This window comes from Coffea arabica, chromosome 5c, assembly GCF_036785885.1.
Source record: "Coffea arabica cultivar ET-39 chromosome 5c, Coffea Arabica ET-39 HiFi, whole genome shotgun sequence".
In the NCBI taxonomy this organism is placed as follows: Eukaryota; Viridiplantae; Streptophyta; class Magnoliopsida; order Gentianales; family Rubiaceae; genus Coffea; species Coffea arabica.
Window position 1 is genome coordinate 40,221,689 of NC_092319.1, and position 21,278 is coordinate 40,242,966.

Consider the following 21,278-nt stretch of genomic DNA (forward strand, 5'->3'; position numbering starts at 1 on the left):
AGAAGAACCATTAAATGCTTCTCCAAGAATGGGGGCCTAAATTTGGAGGGGCATCTGATGGCACAGCAAGTATTGGATAGTTTGTTGGCTAGACTTTGCCCTATATAAATGGACAATAAAAAAGGAAACAAAGACTAACTATAGGATTGTCAAGGTAATGAATTACTGGCTATAGAATTTGGTGAAAATAAAATAGAACAAAGACAATGCAAATGCCTCGAAATATCAAAGTCATTAAGAAAAAAGAGTCTGTATTAGTTAAGTTGTGAACAAAACAAAAGTAGTAGGAAGGCATCATATTTTCTCATAATACCACCAAGGCCTGGAAGCATCATCTAACTCCCCAAAATTTACATACATAACCTAGCCAATGAAAGTATAATATTGGCCTATCCTTCTTAATTTCTAGCTCGTTAAACTATATTAACAATTTGCTTTCTTCAGAAATCAGCTGCAGAGAGTAATGAATTACTCTGCTTTAATGGTAAAGCAGTCATGTATAATTCTAAAACACAGAAACCAAGGTCTTGTTGAGTCACCTGCATGACGAAAAATACCACAAAATACACCACGCTTTGGCAAACAACCGTGCCATACAAAGCATAGAGTTAAGAGAACTACTAACTAAATGAATGTGAAAGACTTTAGGCTTCATATGCATGTATATATTTCATTGAGATCAAGGATTTGGGGAGTTCAAGACAGTGAAATCCTGCAATACCTTGCGCTGTTCAGGCCAGAAATGATTTTTCTACAAGTAGTCTAACAATTTCTGGCTAGATTAGCCAAGTGCAGTTTAGAGATGATTTGCTGTGTCTTGTAAACTTAAATGCCAGGACTTCTAGGCAGATGAGTATTTCTACTTAAAGAATGTAGAAAAAAAAAAGAATGTATAAAAAGAGAAAATCGTTCAAAACATTCCTCATATTTCAACAAATAATTTTTTCGTCATTTACTTTTAAAATATTAAATTTACGTCATTTAGAAATTTAAGTTAACAAAATTTAGTGCCAACCATAAATTTCCGAGCACTTTTTAGTTTGAAATTACCACGTGACCGACATACAATCATTTTTTATGCACAAAAAGGTCATATCTCACTTTTTTAGTGACAAAAATGAATATGGATTTGCTCAAATTCCACTTTTTTTTTTTTAAAAAAATGAATATGGTTTGGATCGAGTCTTACTTTTCTTGGGATAAGAAAATGAATATCGATCTGGTCATTTGTTTAATCATAAATGGGATCTAATATTTTTGTTTCTAAAAAAATTACCATGTATCATTCACGTGAAAGATTTAGGACAACAAGTGATCATAAATCTAGGTTGGGACCAAATTTTATCGATTTGATTTTGTAAGAGACGTAAAATTACCATTTTAAAAGTGAATAACGAAAAAATTCATTTGATGCAATGTGAGTGGCGTTTTAAACGATTTTTTTTAAAAAAAATCATTTGATAGGTTAAACCCTGAACTCTTAAGTGAGAGTTATTGATAAACATAGAAGAAAAAGATCTACTATTACACGAAGGTTGTGATTACTAAGGATAAGGTGTTTCTGGGGTTATAATTAAATTAAATCTTGAAAGTTCCATAATACAGCATTGTGGTCGTTTTGTATGGTTTTTGAAGAGGCGGGCAAAATAATCTGACCAACACCAACTAAAAACTAACCGAATTGATTCTTTTCCACCATCAAATGAGGGTAACGTGCCCAAGTTTTACTGTTGGTTTGGTTAGCTACACAATCTGGGTTCGTATGCGGGTTTTGATTTTCACAGCTCGCTACTGTTATTTGTGACCGGCCCTAAACACATTAGCAAATTGGCTCCGGTAACACTAAACTGTACTGCCATCTGTTTCTAGGAAGGCTTCTGCTATCTCATCCTGCACACTTGATTTAGCTAAGCGGCATTATTTACACAATGGACCTTTTATTTCACTTTCTGTGTCATTTTCTATTTTATTTTTTATTATATTATTATTTTTCTTTCATAAACATTATATTTTAATTTTTTTTATTTTCTTAAAATTCAATAACTATTAACTGAATACAAAATAAATACAACAGTTTCAAAAAAGCTATATATAATAAAAAAATTAAAATATAGCAAAAATTCATAAAAAAATTCTCATTTTTTTTGTGTATTTTGATTTTTTGAGTATGTTGAATTTCGTTTATTACTCAATTAATAGTTGTTAGATTTTGAGGAAACAAAAAAGAATTAAAATATGATATTTACAAAGGAGAAATAGTAATATAATAAAAAGTGGGACAGGGAATAGAACAAAAGATCCGTTGTGATTTACGCTCCTCAAGGATGAGCAACTGTGGATTTTTACAAATTTTGAAATGGATATTGTAGTTTAACGACGATAAGTCTGTAATTTTTTTTTTTAAAAAAACTCACTAATGTTTTCCAATAATTCCTAAAACTCACAAAAGATGATCATTCAAGATCTTCAAATTAATAACTAACTGTCATGGAGTGCAGAGGATTCGCAGGAAGTTCTTCTAGTTCAGCTTGAAGAAAGGCGAAGGCGTGGTCTATGGCACGAGGAAGGCGTGATTGATCAAACCTAAGAAAGAAAAGGCGTGATTCAGGAAACACGCTTTCACTGGCTTAAAACAGAATTATGCTTTTGTTATGAACAAGTGGGGCGGATTATTCTAGAATCCATTTGTCCTCAACTCATTGGTTAGTTTAGAAGTTAGTTAGCCGGGAAAAAACCATAAAAGCAGAGGAAATCTTAGTGATAGGTAAGTTTTTGTCATCATTCAATTGCTTGTAAAGAAAGATTGGCTCTGCCAATCTCTCTCTCCTCCCCCTCACGTTTATTCCTTCATTTTCTTCTCCCCTTCTATCTTTGAATCCATTGTTTCTGTTTTGTATTCATTTACCGAATTCATATTAAGAAATTGAATTACCAAATTATTTCATTTCCAATCCCATTCCATTTTGTTAAGCACTGATTCACTGATTCCTGCAATAAATCTGTCACCATTGCCTTAAACTGGTTCTGTACCATTACAGTGGTATCAGAGCTCAGCTACGAGCCATTGGGATGACTAAGTCACAAGATGAAGCATTGAAGAAGGATCTGTCTGAGCTAGGAAGTGTGGTCAAGGTACTAGAACACAGGCAAGAAAGTACAGAAAGGACCCTTAAGAATCTGGATCAAAAGTATGAGAGTATGATGTCTATGATGGCCCAGATGATGGCCAAGTTGAATGGCAAGGACAAGGATACAGAGAGTAGCAGTTCGATAGTAGGTCCCAGGAAAGGAGAAACACAAGAGGAAGGACATGGCAGATCAGATTGGAAGGAGAGTAGATCTTACACCGCGTACCTAAAATAGAGCTGCCTAACTTCACAGGAGATAATCCAAGGGAGTGGATCCGTAAGGCTAACAAGTATTTTAAGATCAATGGAGTTGAGGAAAACATGAAGTCTGAGATTGCTGAGTTGTACCTGAGAGACATGGCTGATACCTGGTTCCATGGAGTATTCAGTGGCAGGGAAGTCATCCCATGGACTGAACTTGCCACTGCGTTATGTGAAAGATTTGGTGAAGGCACGCCAGAGGAGGCCATTGAAGAATTCAACAAACTAAGGCAGGAAGGATCTGTTGCAGACTACCTGGAAAAGTTTGAGCTACTCAAAGCACTGGTAATGCCTTCCCTCCCTCATTTGGCTGACTCTTACTACAAAGCATGCTTCTTAAGTGGCTTGAAAGAGGAGATAGTTAATATGGTCAAAATGGCCAAGCCCCTAACTCTGGCTGATGCAATAGAAGCAGCTAAATTACAAGAAAAGAACTTAAGAGCCATGCAGAAAATACACAACGGCCTACCCAGCACCACCCCTACACACAAGACCCCATTCCACACCCCAAGCCATAACCAGGGGAGCTCTGCTACTCCTAGAACCTCAGACAAACACCCCATCAAAAACCATAAATATCCAAACAGCAACCAAAACCAATTCAGGAGGATCACCCCTAGTGAATTCAACCTCAGAAGGGAGAAGGGATTATGTTATAAGTGTGCTGAACCCTACATACTTGGCCATGTGTGTAAGCAGTCTCACATTCACCTTTTGTTAGTCAATGATGAAAGTGAGGACTCTGCATCTATTGAGGGGAAAAAGGAGACTGAACCTGAAGTGTTCTGTGACTGTATTGAGGGAAAACTGGAGGATGAACACATAGAAGTTTCTGTGCATGCACTGGCTGGGGGTGGTGAGCATAGGACTATTAAACTGAGGGAGACAATAAAAGGGAGAACTGTCACTGCATTGATTGACAGTGGAAGTACCCACTGTTTCTTAGATGAACAACTGGCCAGGAGCCTGGGACTAATCAGCAGTGGACCTTCCCTAGTAGTCAAATAGCTAATGGAGAGAGAATACGGTCCAGGAGTTTAGCTAAGCCAGTGATCTGGAAAATGCAGGGATATGAGTTTCAACACCAGTTCAATGCCTTGAAGTTGGGGGGTTGTGATATGGTATTAGGAGTAGACTGGCTTGCCAGGTTCAGTCCCATGGAATTTGACTTCAAGGGGTTGAGTGTGAGGTTCAAAAAAGGGAAACAACAAGTGGAGTTGAAGGGAGAGGGTCACCAGGTGCAATTAAGGCTGATAAAAGGGAGTAGACTGCACAAGTGGGCTAGGAAACAAACCTATGGGATCTTGGCTCAGTTAAAAGCAGTAACTGAGGAGGTATTAGAAACTGAAGCCATACCCCCAGAAATGGAGAGGGTACTGCAGGAGTTTGAGGATGTATTCAGGGAACCCCAGGGACTACCCCCTGAAAGGAGTCATGACCATTCTATTGCCCTTAAAGAAGGATCCAAGCCCTTCCAGATAAGGCCTTACAGATGTCCCTACGTCCAAAAGACTGAAATTGAGAAACTAGTGCAGGAAATGTTAGGAAATGGCATCATTCAGCTTAGTAACAGCCCTTTTGCATCCCCTGTCCTGCTTGTTAAAAAAAAAGATGGTACCTGGAGATTCTGTGTGGACTATAGGCAATTGAATGAGCTCACAATTAAGAGCAAATACCCAATACCCCTTATTGATGAGCTCCTAGATGAGTTGAATGGGTCCAAGTACTTCACCAAGATAGACCTGAGGGCAGGGTATTTCCAAATCAGAGTCAAGACTGAAGACATACCCAAGACTGCATTCAGAACCCATCAAGGACTCTATGAGTTCAAGGTGATGCCCCTGCTACTTTCCAAGGTTTAATGAACCATGTGTTCCAAAAACAACTGAGGAAGTCAGTACTGGTATTTTTTGATGACATCCTAATATATAGCTCAAGTTTACAGGAGCATCTGAAGCATGTGGCAGAAGTTCTGGATATCCTCAGGAGGCACCAGCTGTATGCCAAGAGGAGCAAATGTGTTTTTGCTCAGGCACAGGTGGAAAACTTGGGACACATCATCTCAGAGGAGGGGGTGAAGGCTGACCCTGGGAAGATTGAGGGAATGGTAAAATGGCCTAGACCAGAGAATGTTAAATAGCTGAGGGGATTCCTAGGCCTAACTGGATATTATAGAAGGTTTGTCAGGGGGTATGGCAGTATAGCCAAGCCTTTGACTGCACTGTTAAAGAAGGACAACTTCCAATGGGGAGGAGAAGCTGAGGAAGCCTTTCAGAGGCTCAAAGGGGCCATGAGTGACACTCTTGTTCTGGCCTTACCTGATTTCACCCAACCTTTTGTGGTGGAGACTGATGCCTGCTACAATGGAATAGGGGTAGTCCTCATGCAGAAAAAGAGACCAATAGCTTACATCAGTCAGGGGCTGGGGCCAAAGAATATGGGGTTATCCATCTACGAGAAGGAGCTATTGGCTCTTGTCACAGCAGTCACCAAGTGAGACACTACTTGGAGGGTCAACACTTCATCATTAACACAGATCATCAGAGTTTGAAGTACCTGTTGGAACAAAGAATTACCACCCCCCCTGCAGCAAAAATGGTTAACTAAACTCATGGGGTTGAGCTATGAGATTCACTACAGGAAGGGTAAAGAGAATGTGGTAGCAGATACCTTGTCTAGGTGAGGTGATCAAAGATTGGAGTGTACTGCAATAACAACCATAGTGCCAAAATGGATCAAAGAAGTGATTAGCAGTTACCAAGGAGATGATTGGGCACAAAATATCATCAGAGAGGTATTGCTGAAACCAGATCAATTTCCCAACCTCAGCTACCAAAATGGTGTTCTGAAGTTCAAAGGAAGGGTAGTTGTGGGATCTGGGGGAGAGATAAGGAGGAAACTGATCAGCGCTTTACATGGCTCACAGTTAGGGGGACATTCTGGCATACAAGCTAGCTTCCTGAGGGTCAAGCAGCTGTTCTACTGGCCAGGCATGTACAAGGACATTAAGACAGCTATTTTGGAGTGTGATGTCTGTAGGAAATGTAAGGATGAGCATGTATCCTATCCAAGGTTACTGCAGCCTCTGCCAGTTCCACATTCTCCCTGGAGCCATGTCACTATGAATTTCATTGAGAGGTTGCCTAACTCAGAGGGGAGAGACACCATCATGGTAGTAGTAGATAGGTATACCAAGTATGCTCATTTCCTGAGTATATCACACCCTTTTGATGTCCCAAAAATTGCTAGAATATTCTTAGATGGGGTAGTCAAGTTACATGGAATACCCTAAAGCATGCTATCAAACAGGGATAGGATCTTCACAAGTATGTTCTGGAGTGAGATGTTTACACTATTGGGAGCTACACTGGACCTCAGTACAGCTTATCACCCACAATCTGATGGCCAGACGGAAAGAGTGAATCAGGTACTGGAAATGTACCTCAGATGTTTCTCACATTTGGAACCAAAGAAGTGGTATCACTGGTTGACCATGGCAGAATGGTGGTATAACACCAGTTACCACACAGCTATTCGAATGACACCCTTTGAAGCCTTATATGGGCAGGCACCCCCACAGATGGCCTTGGGGCCCTACACTCAGGCTAAGGTGGCTATAGTTGGAGTCTATCTAAGGGAAAGGCATAAGGTTGACATTGCACTGAAACAGAACTTAACACAGGCTCAGGAAAGGATGAAAAGATATGCAGATGAAAAGAGGAGTGAAAGGAGGTTTGAAATTGGAGACTGGGTGTACTTAAGTCTGCAGCCTTATAGGCAAAATTCTGTAGCTGTGAGAAGCAACACCAAGCTGTCAGCAGTTACTATGGACCCTTTGAGGTGATAAAGAAGGTTGGGGAGGTTGCATACATGTTGAAGCTGCCAACAGGATCCAAAATACATCCTGTTTTCCATGTCTCACTACTGAAGAAAAAGATTGGAGAGCAGACTACACCCATTCTACAGTTACCAGAAGTTGATGGAAAGGGGCACTTGAGGGTAGAACCCGTAGTAGTGTTGGACAGGAGAATAGTCAAGAAAGGGAATGCTGTTGCTGTGCAATGGCTGATTCACTGGTGGGGAACAGATCCAGCAGAGGCAACATGGGAATTCGCTGAAGAAATTGAGAAGCAGTTCCCTCAGTTTCAATCTTGAGGGCAAGATATTTGTAAAGGAGGGGGTACTGTCATGGAGTGCAGAGGATTCGCAGGAAGTTCTTCTAGTTTAGCTTGAAGAAAGGCGAAGGCGTGGTCTATGGCACGAGGAAGGCGTGATTGATCAAATCCAAGAAAGAAAAGGCGTGATTTAGGAAACACGCTTTCACTGGCTCAAAACAGGATTATGCTTCTGTTATGAACAAGTGGGGCGGATTATTCTAGAATCCACTTGTCCTCAACTCATTGGTTAGTTTAGAAGTTAGTTAGCTGGGAAAAAACCATAAAAGCAGAGGAAATCTTAGTGATAGGTAAGTTTTTGTCATCATTCAATTGCTTGTAAAGAAAGATTGGCTCTGCCAATCTCCCTCTCCTCCCCCTCACGTTTATTCCTTCATTTTCTTCTCCCCTTCTATCTTTGAATCCATTGTTTCTGTTCTGTATTCATTTACCGAATTCATATTAAGAAATTGAATTACCAAATCATTTCATTTCCAATCCCATTCCATTTTGTTAAGCACTGATTCACTGATTCCTGCAATAAATCTATCACCATTGCCTTAAACTGGCTCTGTACCATTACACTAATGTTGTTGTTCCCTTTCAGATGTAACATTACCGTTGACAAGAAAACTATGATTTGAAATGATTGATGAAATTTCACAAGACCTTAAAAAGAAGTCTACAATATTAGAAGGGTCCATTTGTATACGATATTTTCATTTTTTGTGTGACTATTTCCAAGTAAATTAGGGAAAATAAAAGTTGAAGAATCAGATAATGTCTAACGATTCTAATGACTATTTCCAAAGTAACCTACGAGGAAGGATAGGATAATCCATTCCTTCGATCCAGATTTAGTAATCAGCCTACCATTGCATACAAGACATGGTAGGAGTACACCAAGTCTAAGGCTTTATGAATTTAAAACATGTGATTGAGGACTTAAATTTCAATTTTTCCAATCTGATAAAACGCATCTTAGTCTATTTAGACTTTCCTCCTCATTTAAGTTTGACTTGCGAAAATTTTGGTTGAATATCAGCCACACAAATAAAGGGTAGAGTTTGCAATTGTAATACTTTGGATAAAAAAGAAAGAAGTATATAAAAGTAGTTTTGACACTGTTTTAAAACATAACCAGATAACCTAGTTGATTTTTGAGATTGATTGAACCATGGACCATTTGCTTCTACATTTAAACATGCTCTTGAACCCATAAATACTAGACAGTTGCTCTTTCATTTTATGTTGTACTTTAGGAAAAAATCAGGCTAGTTCAACTATTGAACCAATGGTTCATTCCTCTTTTAAAATTCAATCCAAAATTTTCAATTTCAACCGCTCCTATTAAAAGGCCTCCTTAATTTATTTTTTACCGTTTAATTACTGTCCTACAAACAACGACACACTACTTAGATATATCCTTCTATCATGCCCTAATTTGCAGCAAGAGGACATCTCTTGCCCTAATTGTTCATTCTATTTGGCAATACATTTACTATCTAGAAAAAAAATGTAAAAGAACTGTGATTTGAGCATTAATGCATAAAAGGATATTACTTTTAGGCTATTCATAAATGATGGAAGACAAATTTCTATTGACATTTGTAGAGAAAAGTTTCTAAGACATATTTCTTTGGCCAGCATTACATTTTATATATTACAATCTGAACTATGGACTATTTGCATCTTAGATTTAGACATCATTTTACAACCCCATTAATACTAGAAAGTTGCCCCTTCATTTTTTTATGGTACTTTTAAAAAAATCAGGCTGGCTCAACCTTTTTTTTTTGGTATAAACCACAAGTATCGATATTCGTTTTATAGTCAGTAACTAATCCTATTCGAACTGGTTGAACCCTTTACGGAGTAACTTCTTCTAACATTGTTCTTTCCATATTCATGGGTTTCAAGCCGAAAACCTCCTGATTAATGGATACAAATCCTTTCCACTTGCACTTACATCCTTTGGTTGGTTCAGTCATTGAACTCATTCTCCAAATAAAATTCAATCCAAAATTCTCAAATTTCGAACACTCCTATTAAAGGGCCTCCTCAGTTTAATTTTTACTATTTAATTACTATCCTCTAAATAACGACACACTACTTACAAATCCCTTTCTTGTTATCTAGGACTGACTTCCCCGCTAATCATAATCAACTAATGGTACTGCTGTAATGCTAAAATCCCTTTGTTCTTATTATAAAGACGATATGTGTTTATGCTTTTAGCATCTAGACCCACTTGGTGTAATATTTGTTTCTACATTAAGTCGGTTATGCAGGATGAATCCTCGATAAGATACATGAATTGGTCGGTCATGTAGAGAAGTTTTTGACGTAATAAAACTGTTTGGTCCCAACGTATTTCACAATGCAAAAAAAAAAAAAAATGCAAAGTCTTGTTTGAATTTGCAAAGTTTTTTTTTTTTTTTTTCCTTTCAGTGGGGTATTCGACTGCATTGGCAACCGACTAGTCCTCCACTGGGCCCTAACCCCGCACCACCCAGAAGCCAGAGATTGTTAACAAGGGCAGAGTCCACCACACGACCTGGGCCTAACGAGGTGATCCCACAGCCAGCCGATCTGCAAAGAAGCATCTTTTTGTGAGCTTTCCTAATTCCCAACTCATTCTGACACAAGAACCAACCTAGAATCTTTATTGGGATAGTTGTATGTTTTGATCCATTTTCTCTTCCCATTAGTCTGGTTTGGGATTATTTTACTTTCTTTTCTCAACCATCAGTCCAGCATTTTCCCTTCATCACCGACTGGTTGTTGCTCCTCTTCCCAGTTCCGTGTTCCATGTCTTCCTGTGTTAATTATTTCCTCAGATGTTTGAAATCTTGTTAGTGTTAAATAACCTCTGCTTGGAAAAAATTGCATCTTTCATGTTCACTAAAAGAGCTGAAATTTCTTATGTCTTTCTTTTATCAAGCTACTCACAGGTCTATTTTTCTATTCTCTATGTTAATCTCCATCCTTGCACCGGAGCTATGACTCCATTTTGAGAGATTTTCAACTATACAAGATGGCCAATTATACTAGTGATGGTCCTCCAATTCTCATACTCTCTGGTGAGTACTATGACCATTGGTATGTGAAAATGAGAACAATTGAAATGACAAAGAGTTATTGGAATATGTATATAATGGCTACAAATAATGGGAAAGTGATGAACGTCTCACCAATCAAGAATTAAAGGCACTCAATGAGCATAGGAAGAAAGATACAAAAACTTTTTCACACATCCAGCAAGGTGTGAGTATGGATATTTTCTCAAAAATCATGGGAGCCGATCATGCAAGGAAGCATGGGAAGTTCCTCAAAATTAAGAAAATTAACTTCATTTTGAGGCAACTAAGAGAAATACATGGCAGACCAGGCGCACGTCTTTGGGAAACATGTACACCAAAAGTTTATTATTTTGGAAAATGAATTTCTTTTGTGGGAAAAATTGGTTTCCAGTTTATAGCCATTATCACCTCTATCTACATTATATAGCAGTAGTAAATAAAAAACTTTACAGTACTGATTACATGATGCTTAACCACAGGGAAAAAAAAACCAGAAAGATATCAACCAAGGAGTAATATGTACATCAAGTAAAGAGGATTAGATAGAAAGTGCAGCTTTTTGTACCTTGAAAGCTGATTAGCCTTGCCCAATTTGATTAGCCTTGTCAAAAAGTATAAAAGCAATTGCAAGGCAGCAACAACTTGCATGAATGTTCTTTGAAACGACTGAGGAAGGCCTTTGAAGCACCAAAATTGTTGGTCTCCACAAGTGTACCTAAGTACGTTAAAGTATACATTGGTTTAAGAAATAAATTAAGGTTAATTAGGAAGTGGAATATGGAGATTTAGTCCTTCTCATTCTAGTGTGATCAGTTTAATCCTTCAAATATAAAATGGATTTTAACAAAGAAGAGGGGAGTCGGGGGTTGGCAAACTTCTTTTGGGTGTGGAACAAGATATGCCAAAGTATAATGGTACAAAATTGATACAACTACATGAAAGAGGGCTCAAACGAAAATTGACAACACTCATTTCATTAAATTAGACTTCATAAGAAAATTCTTGAGTACTCTTTTGTTTTGATTAAAATCTTAAATGTTTATACTATTTACATCAAAAGTTATGCCACATAAATACCAAGGAAGCACAGGAGTTCATAAAGCAATTTATACATAATAAACACCCCGAGAGAAGCAAAAAATGAAAAAAGATACCCATACAAACTCCTATCAATAGAGTAAGATGTAAATTCACATTATTTTTTCTGAATCTACTAGTCCATTTTATGTTACTATTTGTATGCCTTTCTTAAAGTCAAAGGCCCTTTGGGGCTATAATGTCTTAAAAAAAAAAATTTCTGACACAAGTGCTTTTAATAAAATTAATTTTAAAAATATTTTTAGCATTTAAAAGTGTTTTTTTATAAACGCATGGAAATGTTCGGATCAAAACATCTTCCTTATTTCCTTTTTTGTTCTTCTGACCTTTTTGTCTTAAATTTCTTTAAGGAAAAAACTTTTAACATCATAAATTGTCATTTTCTTTAAACATATATAACCGATACATTGTGGGTAGAAATCAATAGTTATTGAGTATTCCATATAGCTAAACAAGTACTAGTGTACAAGTGCAGCCATAACTGAAGCTCCTATGGAGTAATTTTTGTCGATTAGATAACTATCATCCTACGATGCAATCTTTATTTGCTTTTCTCGTCACCGTCTTTTTCCTGTAATCCTATCTTATCTTCCTTAATCACAATTTACACAGCATTGAACTTCTCCATCGATTCAGTATTTTTATGCTTTCGATCACCTGTTTTCATCCATTTGTGTGTGAAATGTGTGAAAATTACAATGCCCAGAATTTCCAGAATCAAAGACTTTCTTTTACTCCTCTTTGCTCTCCTCATTTTCCACCTCCTTTTCCTCCTCCACCACCCCTTCACCCTCCTACCACCACTACAGCCACCTCCGACCATCTCACTTTCCTTCTCCCACCACCTTCTCTTCTCCATCTCCTCCTCCTCCACCTCCCTCCCCCACCGCACCCCCTACATCCACCTCTGGTTCTCCCCCAACTCCACCCCAAACACTTACCTTTTTCTGGATAAGAATCCCCTGTTCACGCTATCATCAACCCTCTCCCTGCCTCCAGTCTTTCTCTCTTCTGACACTTCCCACTTCCCCTACACCTTCCCTAGAGGCAACCCTTCTGCCATTAGGATTGCTTACACAGTGAAAGATGTTTTCACCCTCCTCAAGCCCCCTCCCCATGTCAGATGGTTCGTCTTCTGTGATGATGATACCGTGTTTTTTCCCCGTAATTTGGCGCTTGTTTTGTCTAAATATGATCATAATCAGTGGTTTTATGTTGGGTTTGGCTCAGAAAGTTATGAGCAGAATCAGAAATTTTCTTTTGATATGGCCTTTGGAGGTGGAGGATTTGCATTGAGTGCACCTTTAGCAAGGGTTTTAGCTGAGGTTTTGGATTCTTGCTTGACTCGGTACCCTCATTATTATGGGAGTGATCAGAGGATTTTTGCTTGCTTGGCTGAGTTGGGAGTTCCTTTAACTCGCGAACCTGGGTTTCATCAGGTCAAAAGTGATCGCTTTTTTTCATTTTTATGATCGTAATCATAATTCATTTTAGTTGCTTTATCACTAGTTGTTCCTCACATATAAACTTTAGGAAATATGTGACCATTTGTGGTCATGAGCTAATTGTCTTATATGAATGAATGTATTGGTTAAGGGAGAAATGTGTTACAACTACATAAATCTATTAAACTCTTTCTAATGATTACTTTTATTGTTGGGAATTGCATCTTGCAGGACAAACAAATCTTTTTGTTTACTCTTCTTGTATATTTGTCTGCGATTCATATTTCAATTATGCTTTGTGTCAGTGTGGGGGAGTGGCTGCTTGATGTTGGTCAGAAATTTAGCAAGAAGAGTAAAGAAGGGGAAAGGTGGTAGTTTTGAGTTGACAGATTTTTGCAGTTTCATAAGATTTTGGAGAGCTTTAACCATTATGTAGTAACGAAAAACAGAGCTGGATTATCATTGTTTGTTTAGTCTCTTTCTTTTTATTCCTTTTTACAGTCATCATAGGAATTATGCTGAATGTTTGGTAGCTGCTTTAACAAAGCTGGTGAAATGACTTTTTTGTTTCTTGATAAGTTTATAAGGGGTGTTCCTGCTCGTCATAGATAATAACTGTCCTGATTCGTTAAAAGACAATTTGAACCTTTCTTGACTTAATGACTGCAGTGTGTATATTCCAGTGTACTAAAAGTAATATATTCAAAGAGTTTCCTGATGAGTGCATTGTTTATTTGATATACTTGGTGTTGGATATAAATGTTGTAACAATTGAAATTGTTGTGTTATTCTGCTGATGGCTATTCATGGATATACATTTAAGTGATGTATGATGTCATTGATGATGTCATTTACTGCTCTATGCACTCTGCAGATTAAGAAACTGACACAATAAAACTGAACTCATGGGCTGTAGAAGTTGTTATTGTCTTCTCCCACTAGTCTTATGTTCTTTGTCTTTGGACATATATGTGCATATTGTTAGCCTTTGATAGACATAATGTTGATTTGATTTGAAGCTAAGCACTATATTACACTATTCTTGTATATGATTGTACGTATCTGTTTGTTGTGTCAAAAGTCTGAAGCTTTGGGGTCTGGTACAAGTGTACATGAACTCAGACGTATGTCAAGTAACTTACACACTATGTTTTAAGCTAAAGTGATTGAGTTTTTAATACCAGTATGTTAAATTTAAGAAATTTTGTTGTTTTCAGATTGATGTTCGAGGAGATCTGTTTGGCATGCTCGCGGCACATCCATTATCGCCTCTTTTGTCACTGCATCATATGGATGCTGCGGACCCTATCTTTCCCGGCATGAACAGGATTCAGGCTCTGCAGCATCTTTTCAAAGCTGTGAATGCTGATTCTCCAAGGATTTTGCAGCAAACTGTCTGCTATGAGCCCTTCAATTCATTAACTGTCTCCATATCATGGGGTTTTGCTGTTCAAGTTTTTGAAGGACGTCAGCTCCTTCCAGATCTTATCTCATTGGAGAGAACCTTTAGGCCTTGGGGTAGGACTAGAAGTGTCTATTCTAGCCATTTTATGTTTAACATAAGAGAAACTCCTAGGGATCAGTGCAAAAGGCCAGTCGTCTTTTTCATGGATAGTGTTGCTTCTAAAGATAGCAGTGTTTGGACCAACTATACTAAACATAATATAGGAAGTTGTGTGAGGATTAATGCAGTACAGAAACTGGAAACCATCAGGGTTTTCTCGAAGATGATGGACTATGATATTGAGGAGGTATTCTCTAATGTTCATTCATAAAGTTGAACCGTCCTATGCCTTATTCTTCTTCATTTTTTAATTTTACATTTTTCTGTGGGAGTGGTGATTCTTATTTCTCATGTCAGTTGAAGGCACCTCGACGTCAGTGTTGTGACATTTTATCACCGATTGATGAGACAATGACTATTTATATTAGAGAATGCAGAAATGGTGAAGTCATTTCCATGCCAAGATAGACTTATCTTATAACCCAATTCTGACACGGTGGAATTGACAATTTACCTGGAAAGTTAGAATTATGTGGTCTTCTCTTCTCAAAAGAATTCTGTTTCATATATAAGGTATGTACATATTGCTAAAATTTCAAAGGGTTAATCAAAAACCAAAATCAAGTTGTTTGTTATGTTAACCTTGCATAAACTTTTCAGTGAGACTTCGACTTGACTGGGTTCTTCTTTTATGCATGTGATTTCCTTATAAATCTCAATTTAGAAAATGCGTGCGAAGAAATTGATTTACTGGTTGGACTATACAAGTATTAAGGGTAATTTGTAATAATAAGAGCCTATGCAGAACTAAATTGGAAAACTGTTTCCAAAGTGGTTTTTGTTGATATATGTTGCAATTGATGTAATGAAAATAAATACTTTGACAAATCAAAGGTGAAGAAGTGTTCTTTCTATGGCTCAAGTAGTAAATGGATACTAAAGAGACTGTAATGAGGTATTTAAAGAGGATAAAGGAAAAATATGAGTTGATTGTGAGCATGGCCCTGAACACCGCAAATTTGAAGAACAACTTCAGTTTGCTTATCTTAGCCAGTGTGGGACAATAGCTTTTGTTGAGTGTGGTTTGTTGCATGTATCTACATCGTGAAGTCAGAACCGTTCTTGAAATCTACCTTACTGACCGATGCCACGTGAAGTCAGAACCCTTCTTGTAACTGTTTGCATTTGGGACCACTATTGTATGATGTTTCAATCTTAATGAAGCTGTCGATGGTTACATTGGAAATTTCTTTGAAGACTTATTGTTGGTTGGTTGGTATCCAATTTTCAAATTGTTCATGAAATGGTGATTTGCTTGTTCAGCAACATGAGCTATCTATAGAAGTAAACAAATGAGATCTTTTTGGATATTACTCTAATGAGATCATTTTGGATATTACTCTGTAAAACTTGTTCCTGATTCAAATGTTAAATTGAGTTTTATAGAGAATAGGAAAGAGCTTCTTCACATTTTTGACTAGCCACCTTGTATTGCTTTTCCCTGCCTCATTTCTTTTTGAATCAGGTGCTATTATTGGTAATGTAGCTGGCCTGTAAAGCTATTAACTTGTTTTTAAGATGGACTTTGCTTTTTTCATAAAACTTGTGCAGACCTAATGATGATACCACTATTGTTGCTATCTAAATCATATTGTAAGGTATTTGAATCAGCAATCATTTGCTGCAAATGGTAAACTGGATCCTTTCTTGGCAATCTGTCAGATCAGAACTGCTTTAGTTACCAATCTTGATCTTCACTAGCAACATGCTGTTGTCTGTGTCATGATGCTTAATGTACTCGAGTCTAACACACAATTTCTTCTTGATGTCATCCATGTGGAGGTTACACTGTTCTTTGTCTGCTGGCTAAGGAGCAGGAAATTGTTTCTTGACAGATTTTCTGCTGTTCAATCTGTGGAACCATCTTATAAAAAAAAATTTCTTTTTGGGGTCCTGGAATAGTTGGCAGAACAGCTTTTAAAGTCTTTCTTTTTTGATGATCCAAAGGATGCTTTAACATAACAGGCCCATCAAATACACAATACGTTCAAAATTGGTGAGCTGAGGTCTAGTTTAGAGCAGGTCTACCCTGCAGGCAACATCGTAGTTTTACTTTCGATGTTAAAAGCACCATACGTTATGTTCTCAGAAAGATATTTAGTTACTATTTGAGTTCTGGTAAGCACAATTGATAAATGGAAGTTTTGTTAATTGGTACTTTCTTTTGGTTCCAGTGCTTTGCCCAGCCCTGAAGGTAAAAGCCACTGTTAGTAGTGACCCTACGATGTAAGTTGAAATTTTTCGACAATTATGTACTTGCTACTTCATAACTTGTCATGCAACGATATCGTGGATGAGGACATTGGCAAGATAAACAGCTTTTTGAGGGCACAAAATCAGTATGTGCTGTATTGTCAAAGACCATCGTTCATGCTCGGCTAAAAGCTTTCTTAGATCTACCTGCACATCTCTAGCAAGTTCAGATTTTCTCAACTAAAAGATCGAGCATAGGCTTCTTCCATTTTTCATTTTTCCGCGTTGCTTTGGATCATCTCTTTTCCAGGCAAGGACATAAAGTTTTAATCTATGCTATCGTGTTTTCTTTCTGATGCAAATGGTCTGAACTTTCTACTTCAAGCTGCTAATGATTTTTCCTTTTTTTTATGCAGGATTCAAGATAGGGATTTTAGGCCTCTCTTGGAGTCTGATATAATCATTTTTGTGCATGTGGACTGGGCACATGTAACTGGATATTGTCGTTCTGAAGCTCAAATAAGAAAATGAACTCGGTCTTTGCACTAGGCTTTTTGTTTCTGTTGCACCGACTCTTTCCCCTGACTGATCTGATCGACAAAAACATTGTGCAGAGCTTCTCCTTGACGGCGAGCCTACGCTAGAAGGCCAGGAAATCCTCTTGTTCAGGACTCCGCCTTAGAAGTTACCACTTGCAACAGATACATGCCCCCCTGCATTGGGGTGCATGTGACACTATACCTTTCCTTCTCTTGAAAGATGAATTTGGGCCAAGCATGAAGATTGTTGCTGTCACTGCTTTACATTCATGACCTTCTGGTTTTTAACTGAGGGATAAAAGAACCAGTGGTTTGGCATCCTACTTAGTTTTTCGAGTTCTGAATTGGCTTTTGCTTGGTTTATTTTGACATCTAGAATTAGATGTACCATTGTTTGATGTTGAAAGTGCTTATCCTTTTGTTGACTTCGAAAGAGCTTATCCTTTCGTTGCCTTCTATTCATGCTTCCTTCATTGATAACGATTGATAACAATGTTGGATTGTCTTCTTGTGCAACTGCATCGAGCAGCAGTGGCGGAGCCAGAAAAAAATCTTAGTGGGAGCAAAAATAATCCTAAAATTTTTTATCTACTCTTTTTTCTAGTTTTTTAAACAAAAATAAATAAATAAATTCACCAATAAGTACAAATAATATTTCATAAAAAATATAAAAAGACAAACTCAAAATTATTAATGTAATAATAATTTTATTTTAAAAATAAATTAAACTATTTATAATTGCTCACGACAAGTTTTTCTATTTTGATAACGGTTTACAACTTTCTCATTTTGAATTTCACGAAATATATTTTTCTCAATATAAGTAACTAAACTAAATTTTGTGACCCATTCTTTCACATTTTTTATAAAAAAACTCTGGAGGCACATTCAAAAGTATATCAAAATTGTATAAGTATTATATGAATTTAAAGGGGCAGTGGGGCCTTTCACCTTAAATCCGCCCCTGTCTTATGACTCATCTGCCTTGGTTGCCCAAGTGCGCAAGTATTGGCATGTCGAAAGATAAATAACAGGATTAGAAATTTTAAAAATACACTTGTACTAATCAGCACTTGAAAATGTAATAGTACTACCATATATCAGCACAAGCCGGGAGGTAATAATTTTAATATGAACATTGAAAGGGTACAAACTCAATAATTAACTTGTAATTAGCACAAGAATTAGCCAGTTAGGCTATAAATATGCAGGTGCACACAGATTCTAGCGGAGCAAATTACTCGGCTGCTCACTAAAAAGTTTTAAAAAAGTAGAGTTTTGGTCACTCAACTTTTAAAGTATGTATCTGCTCACTAAATTATGAAAAGTATAGAATTTAGGTACCATTCCGTCTATTTTTGTTGTTAACTCTATCAAATTTAGAGACTCGCACAATAGTTTAGTGAGTAAATAAATAATCACACGATAGTTTAGTGGTTAAATACATACTCGTACAATAGTTTAGTAGGTAAATACATTCTATGTTTACTAAATTGTTACTCAATTATGTTTCGTGATTCGTGACCGACTTGACAATGGAAACAGACAGAATGATTCAAAATTTATCCTTATGATAATTTAGTTTTTTTTTTTATTGGATACGATAGATCTACATTTATTCTATACTATATGGGAGGGGGAATCTAAAGAGGTCCTAAGAGAAATCGGAGGGAACTGAACCACCTACCGGGCAGCATAGCCACTTGAAGTGGCCTGCCACATTTAGTGGCAAATGGTGGGAGGTCACCCCACCAAGTCTCAAGGCTTTGGTAGTAGCCACTAAACTTAGTTCAATGGTTGATAGTTTAGTGAATAAATACATATTGTTTTTAAAAATTGAGTCACCAAAATTGAGTACGAGAGATAATGGAGTAGAAGATTGTGAGGTGAAATTACTTTGTGTATTTATAGGAAGTAAAATAAATTATCCATTGCTAAAATATAGCCATTGTAAAAAAAAAAAGGACGTTGTAAAATGGTTGGCTCCAAAAATAACCGTCATAAAATGATTCAAAAAATAACCAAGTAAAATGCCGTCTCATTTTGGCTATTTGAACATTTGCTGGTGTTGTCCTGTCATTTGGGTCCCACAGCATCTTCCATGACACGCATCATCAGTATTGTGCGTGTAATTTCCATGACAGGACTCCAATGGAAGACCGTGTCATGGAGCGGTGTCATGGAGCGGTGTAATAGGGGCATTATACCCCCTATTATACATTGCTGTGATGCTCTAAACTTAGCTGCTGCCTGTTGATAGTTCAGTGAATAAATACATATTGTTTTTAAAAATTGACTCACCAAAACTCTATTGTTGCAAAAGCTTAATGGGTGCCAGCTAATTTGCTGGATTCTAATGTAGTGCGTAACAATCAGTGCCGCTGTCTGAAAGGGCTGCGTAAAATGGCTGTATCTTCTATTTCAATGAATCCAGCCCGTATACAGTTCTTCCAGAGAAAATCAAGTTGGACAATTAGAATAATGTACCGAAAGAAAATTGACCGGTGGCTAAAATCCCAATGCTTCATTGGTGATACACCTAATCTTTTAGGTCTCCAAATCAACACAAAGTCAAATCTGAAAAAGTTATTCTTGCCACGTGAAGGCAAAAGAGAACTCCAACCGTTCTAACCCTTTTCAATTTTAGACTAAACCAATATGCATGTGGATTTAGCCGCAAAAGTTGGCAACCAAAGCCTGATTTCCATTTACGTGTCACCGGAGCAATTGGTGCTCCCTTCCTTGGTCCAAGCACCTACTACTTTTCTTCTTTAGATTATTATTCTTTGGGCCTAATTTCCAAGTTGTAATAATATTAGCTTAGTAACTTCAAGATTTATCAAAGTGGTTTGACCTAATTCCCTGAGGCATTCAAACATTGTATAGGGATTTGGAACGGCAGTTGAGCCCATGAAGCAACATTGAAAATTTTTTGGTTTCTTGCTTTTCCCATTCATAGATTAGTAGTTTATTATCCCCCTCCGTTTCATTGTTAATATTATTTTTTTAACTTTATTAATATTTTAAAATAAGAGTTATCGTTTCAAATTTAACAGTGCTTTCTAATTTTGTCATTTGAAAAAGTAACATTTTAAAATTACAATACACATTTAACAAGAAAATATTGTGAATTCAAAAGATATATATAAATTCACTAATATTTTCTTATCTAGATATGATGATTTCTGCGTCGTCATAAAAAGTTGGATTTTCAAAACACTACTCTGATATATAAATTCACTAGTATTTTCTTATCTAGATATGATGATTTCTACGTCGTCATAAAAAGTTGGATTTTCAAAACACTATTCTAATATTGGGAGGGAGGGACCATGTAGACGGTGAAATCGAATGTGCTAAATCAATCAAAAAAGTATATCCTAGTTTTAAATTGTTATTGTGATAGATTACAAAAACTAAAGCATCAATTGATGCGAAATGATTTTTAGTTGGTACATCTGTAATGGACAGATTAAAGAGTTGATGGTGACACAAAACTAAAACAAAAGAGAAACGTGCTTTTTATTATTCATTTATTGTTTATCTAATTATTTTTAGACAATTACTTCTCTAATTAACTGTAGCACAAAGCAACAAGTCAAGAAAAAAGAAATAATTTTAAATTTTAACAAAATGTAACGCACAGAAAAAAAAAAAAGGAAAGATGACCTGTTAAAGTTTCGGTTGATCTGTTTCATTTAATGCTTTATTATTACCATTTCAAAACTTAATTAATCTCTCCTTAATTGCCTCCTTAGATATTTAATTGCAAAACGAGTTGCTTTAAACCTCAAAACCCTTTCTTACTTTTTC

The 21,278-nt window shown here is 36.9% G+C and overlaps 1 protein-coding gene across 2 annotated transcripts; it reads left to right on the forward strand.

Moving 5' to 3' along the window:
• The first annotated feature begins 12,154 nt into the window (after window positions 1–12,154).
• On the forward strand, window positions 12,155–17,890 carry LOC113690976 (uncharacterized). 2 transcript variants are annotated; one of them, XM_027209140.2, is made up of 5 exons: window positions 12,156–13,163; window positions 14,387–14,920; window positions 15,031–15,246; window positions 16,908–17,236; window positions 17,343–17,890. In XM_027209140.2, exons 1-3 carry the CDS (start codon window positions 12,423–12,425, stop codon window positions 15,139–15,141), a joined length of 1,386 nt encoding a protein of 461 aa, XP_027064941.1. In that variant the 5' UTR covers window positions 12,156–12,422; the 3' UTR covers window positions 15,142–15,246; window positions 16,908–17,236; window positions 17,343–17,890. The 2 variants fall into 2 exon arrangements, with proteins under 2 accessions (XP_071907000.1, XP_027064941.1); XM_072050899.1 differs by lacking the exon at window positions 16,908–17,236 and having other exon boundaries at window positions 12,155–13,163.
• Window positions 17,891–21,278: the final 3,388 nt, after the last annotated feature.

What these genes read in the sequence shown, in the direction of transcription:
- LOC113690976 (XM_072050899.1), top strand. Translation starts at nt 12,423, where the DNA reads ATGCCCAGAATTTCCAGAATCAAAGACTTTCTTTTACTCCTCTTTGCT. An exon ending in GCGAACCTGGGTTTCATCAG is followed by an intron (nt 13,164 to 14,386) that starts GTCAAAAGTGAT and finishes TGTTGTTTTCAG; the next exon opens with ATTGATGTTCGAGGAGATCT. An exon ending in TGGACTATGATATTGAGGAG is followed by an intron (nt 14,921 to 15,030) that starts GTATTCTCTAAT and finishes TTCTCATGTCAG; the next exon opens with TTGAAGGCACCTCGACGTCA.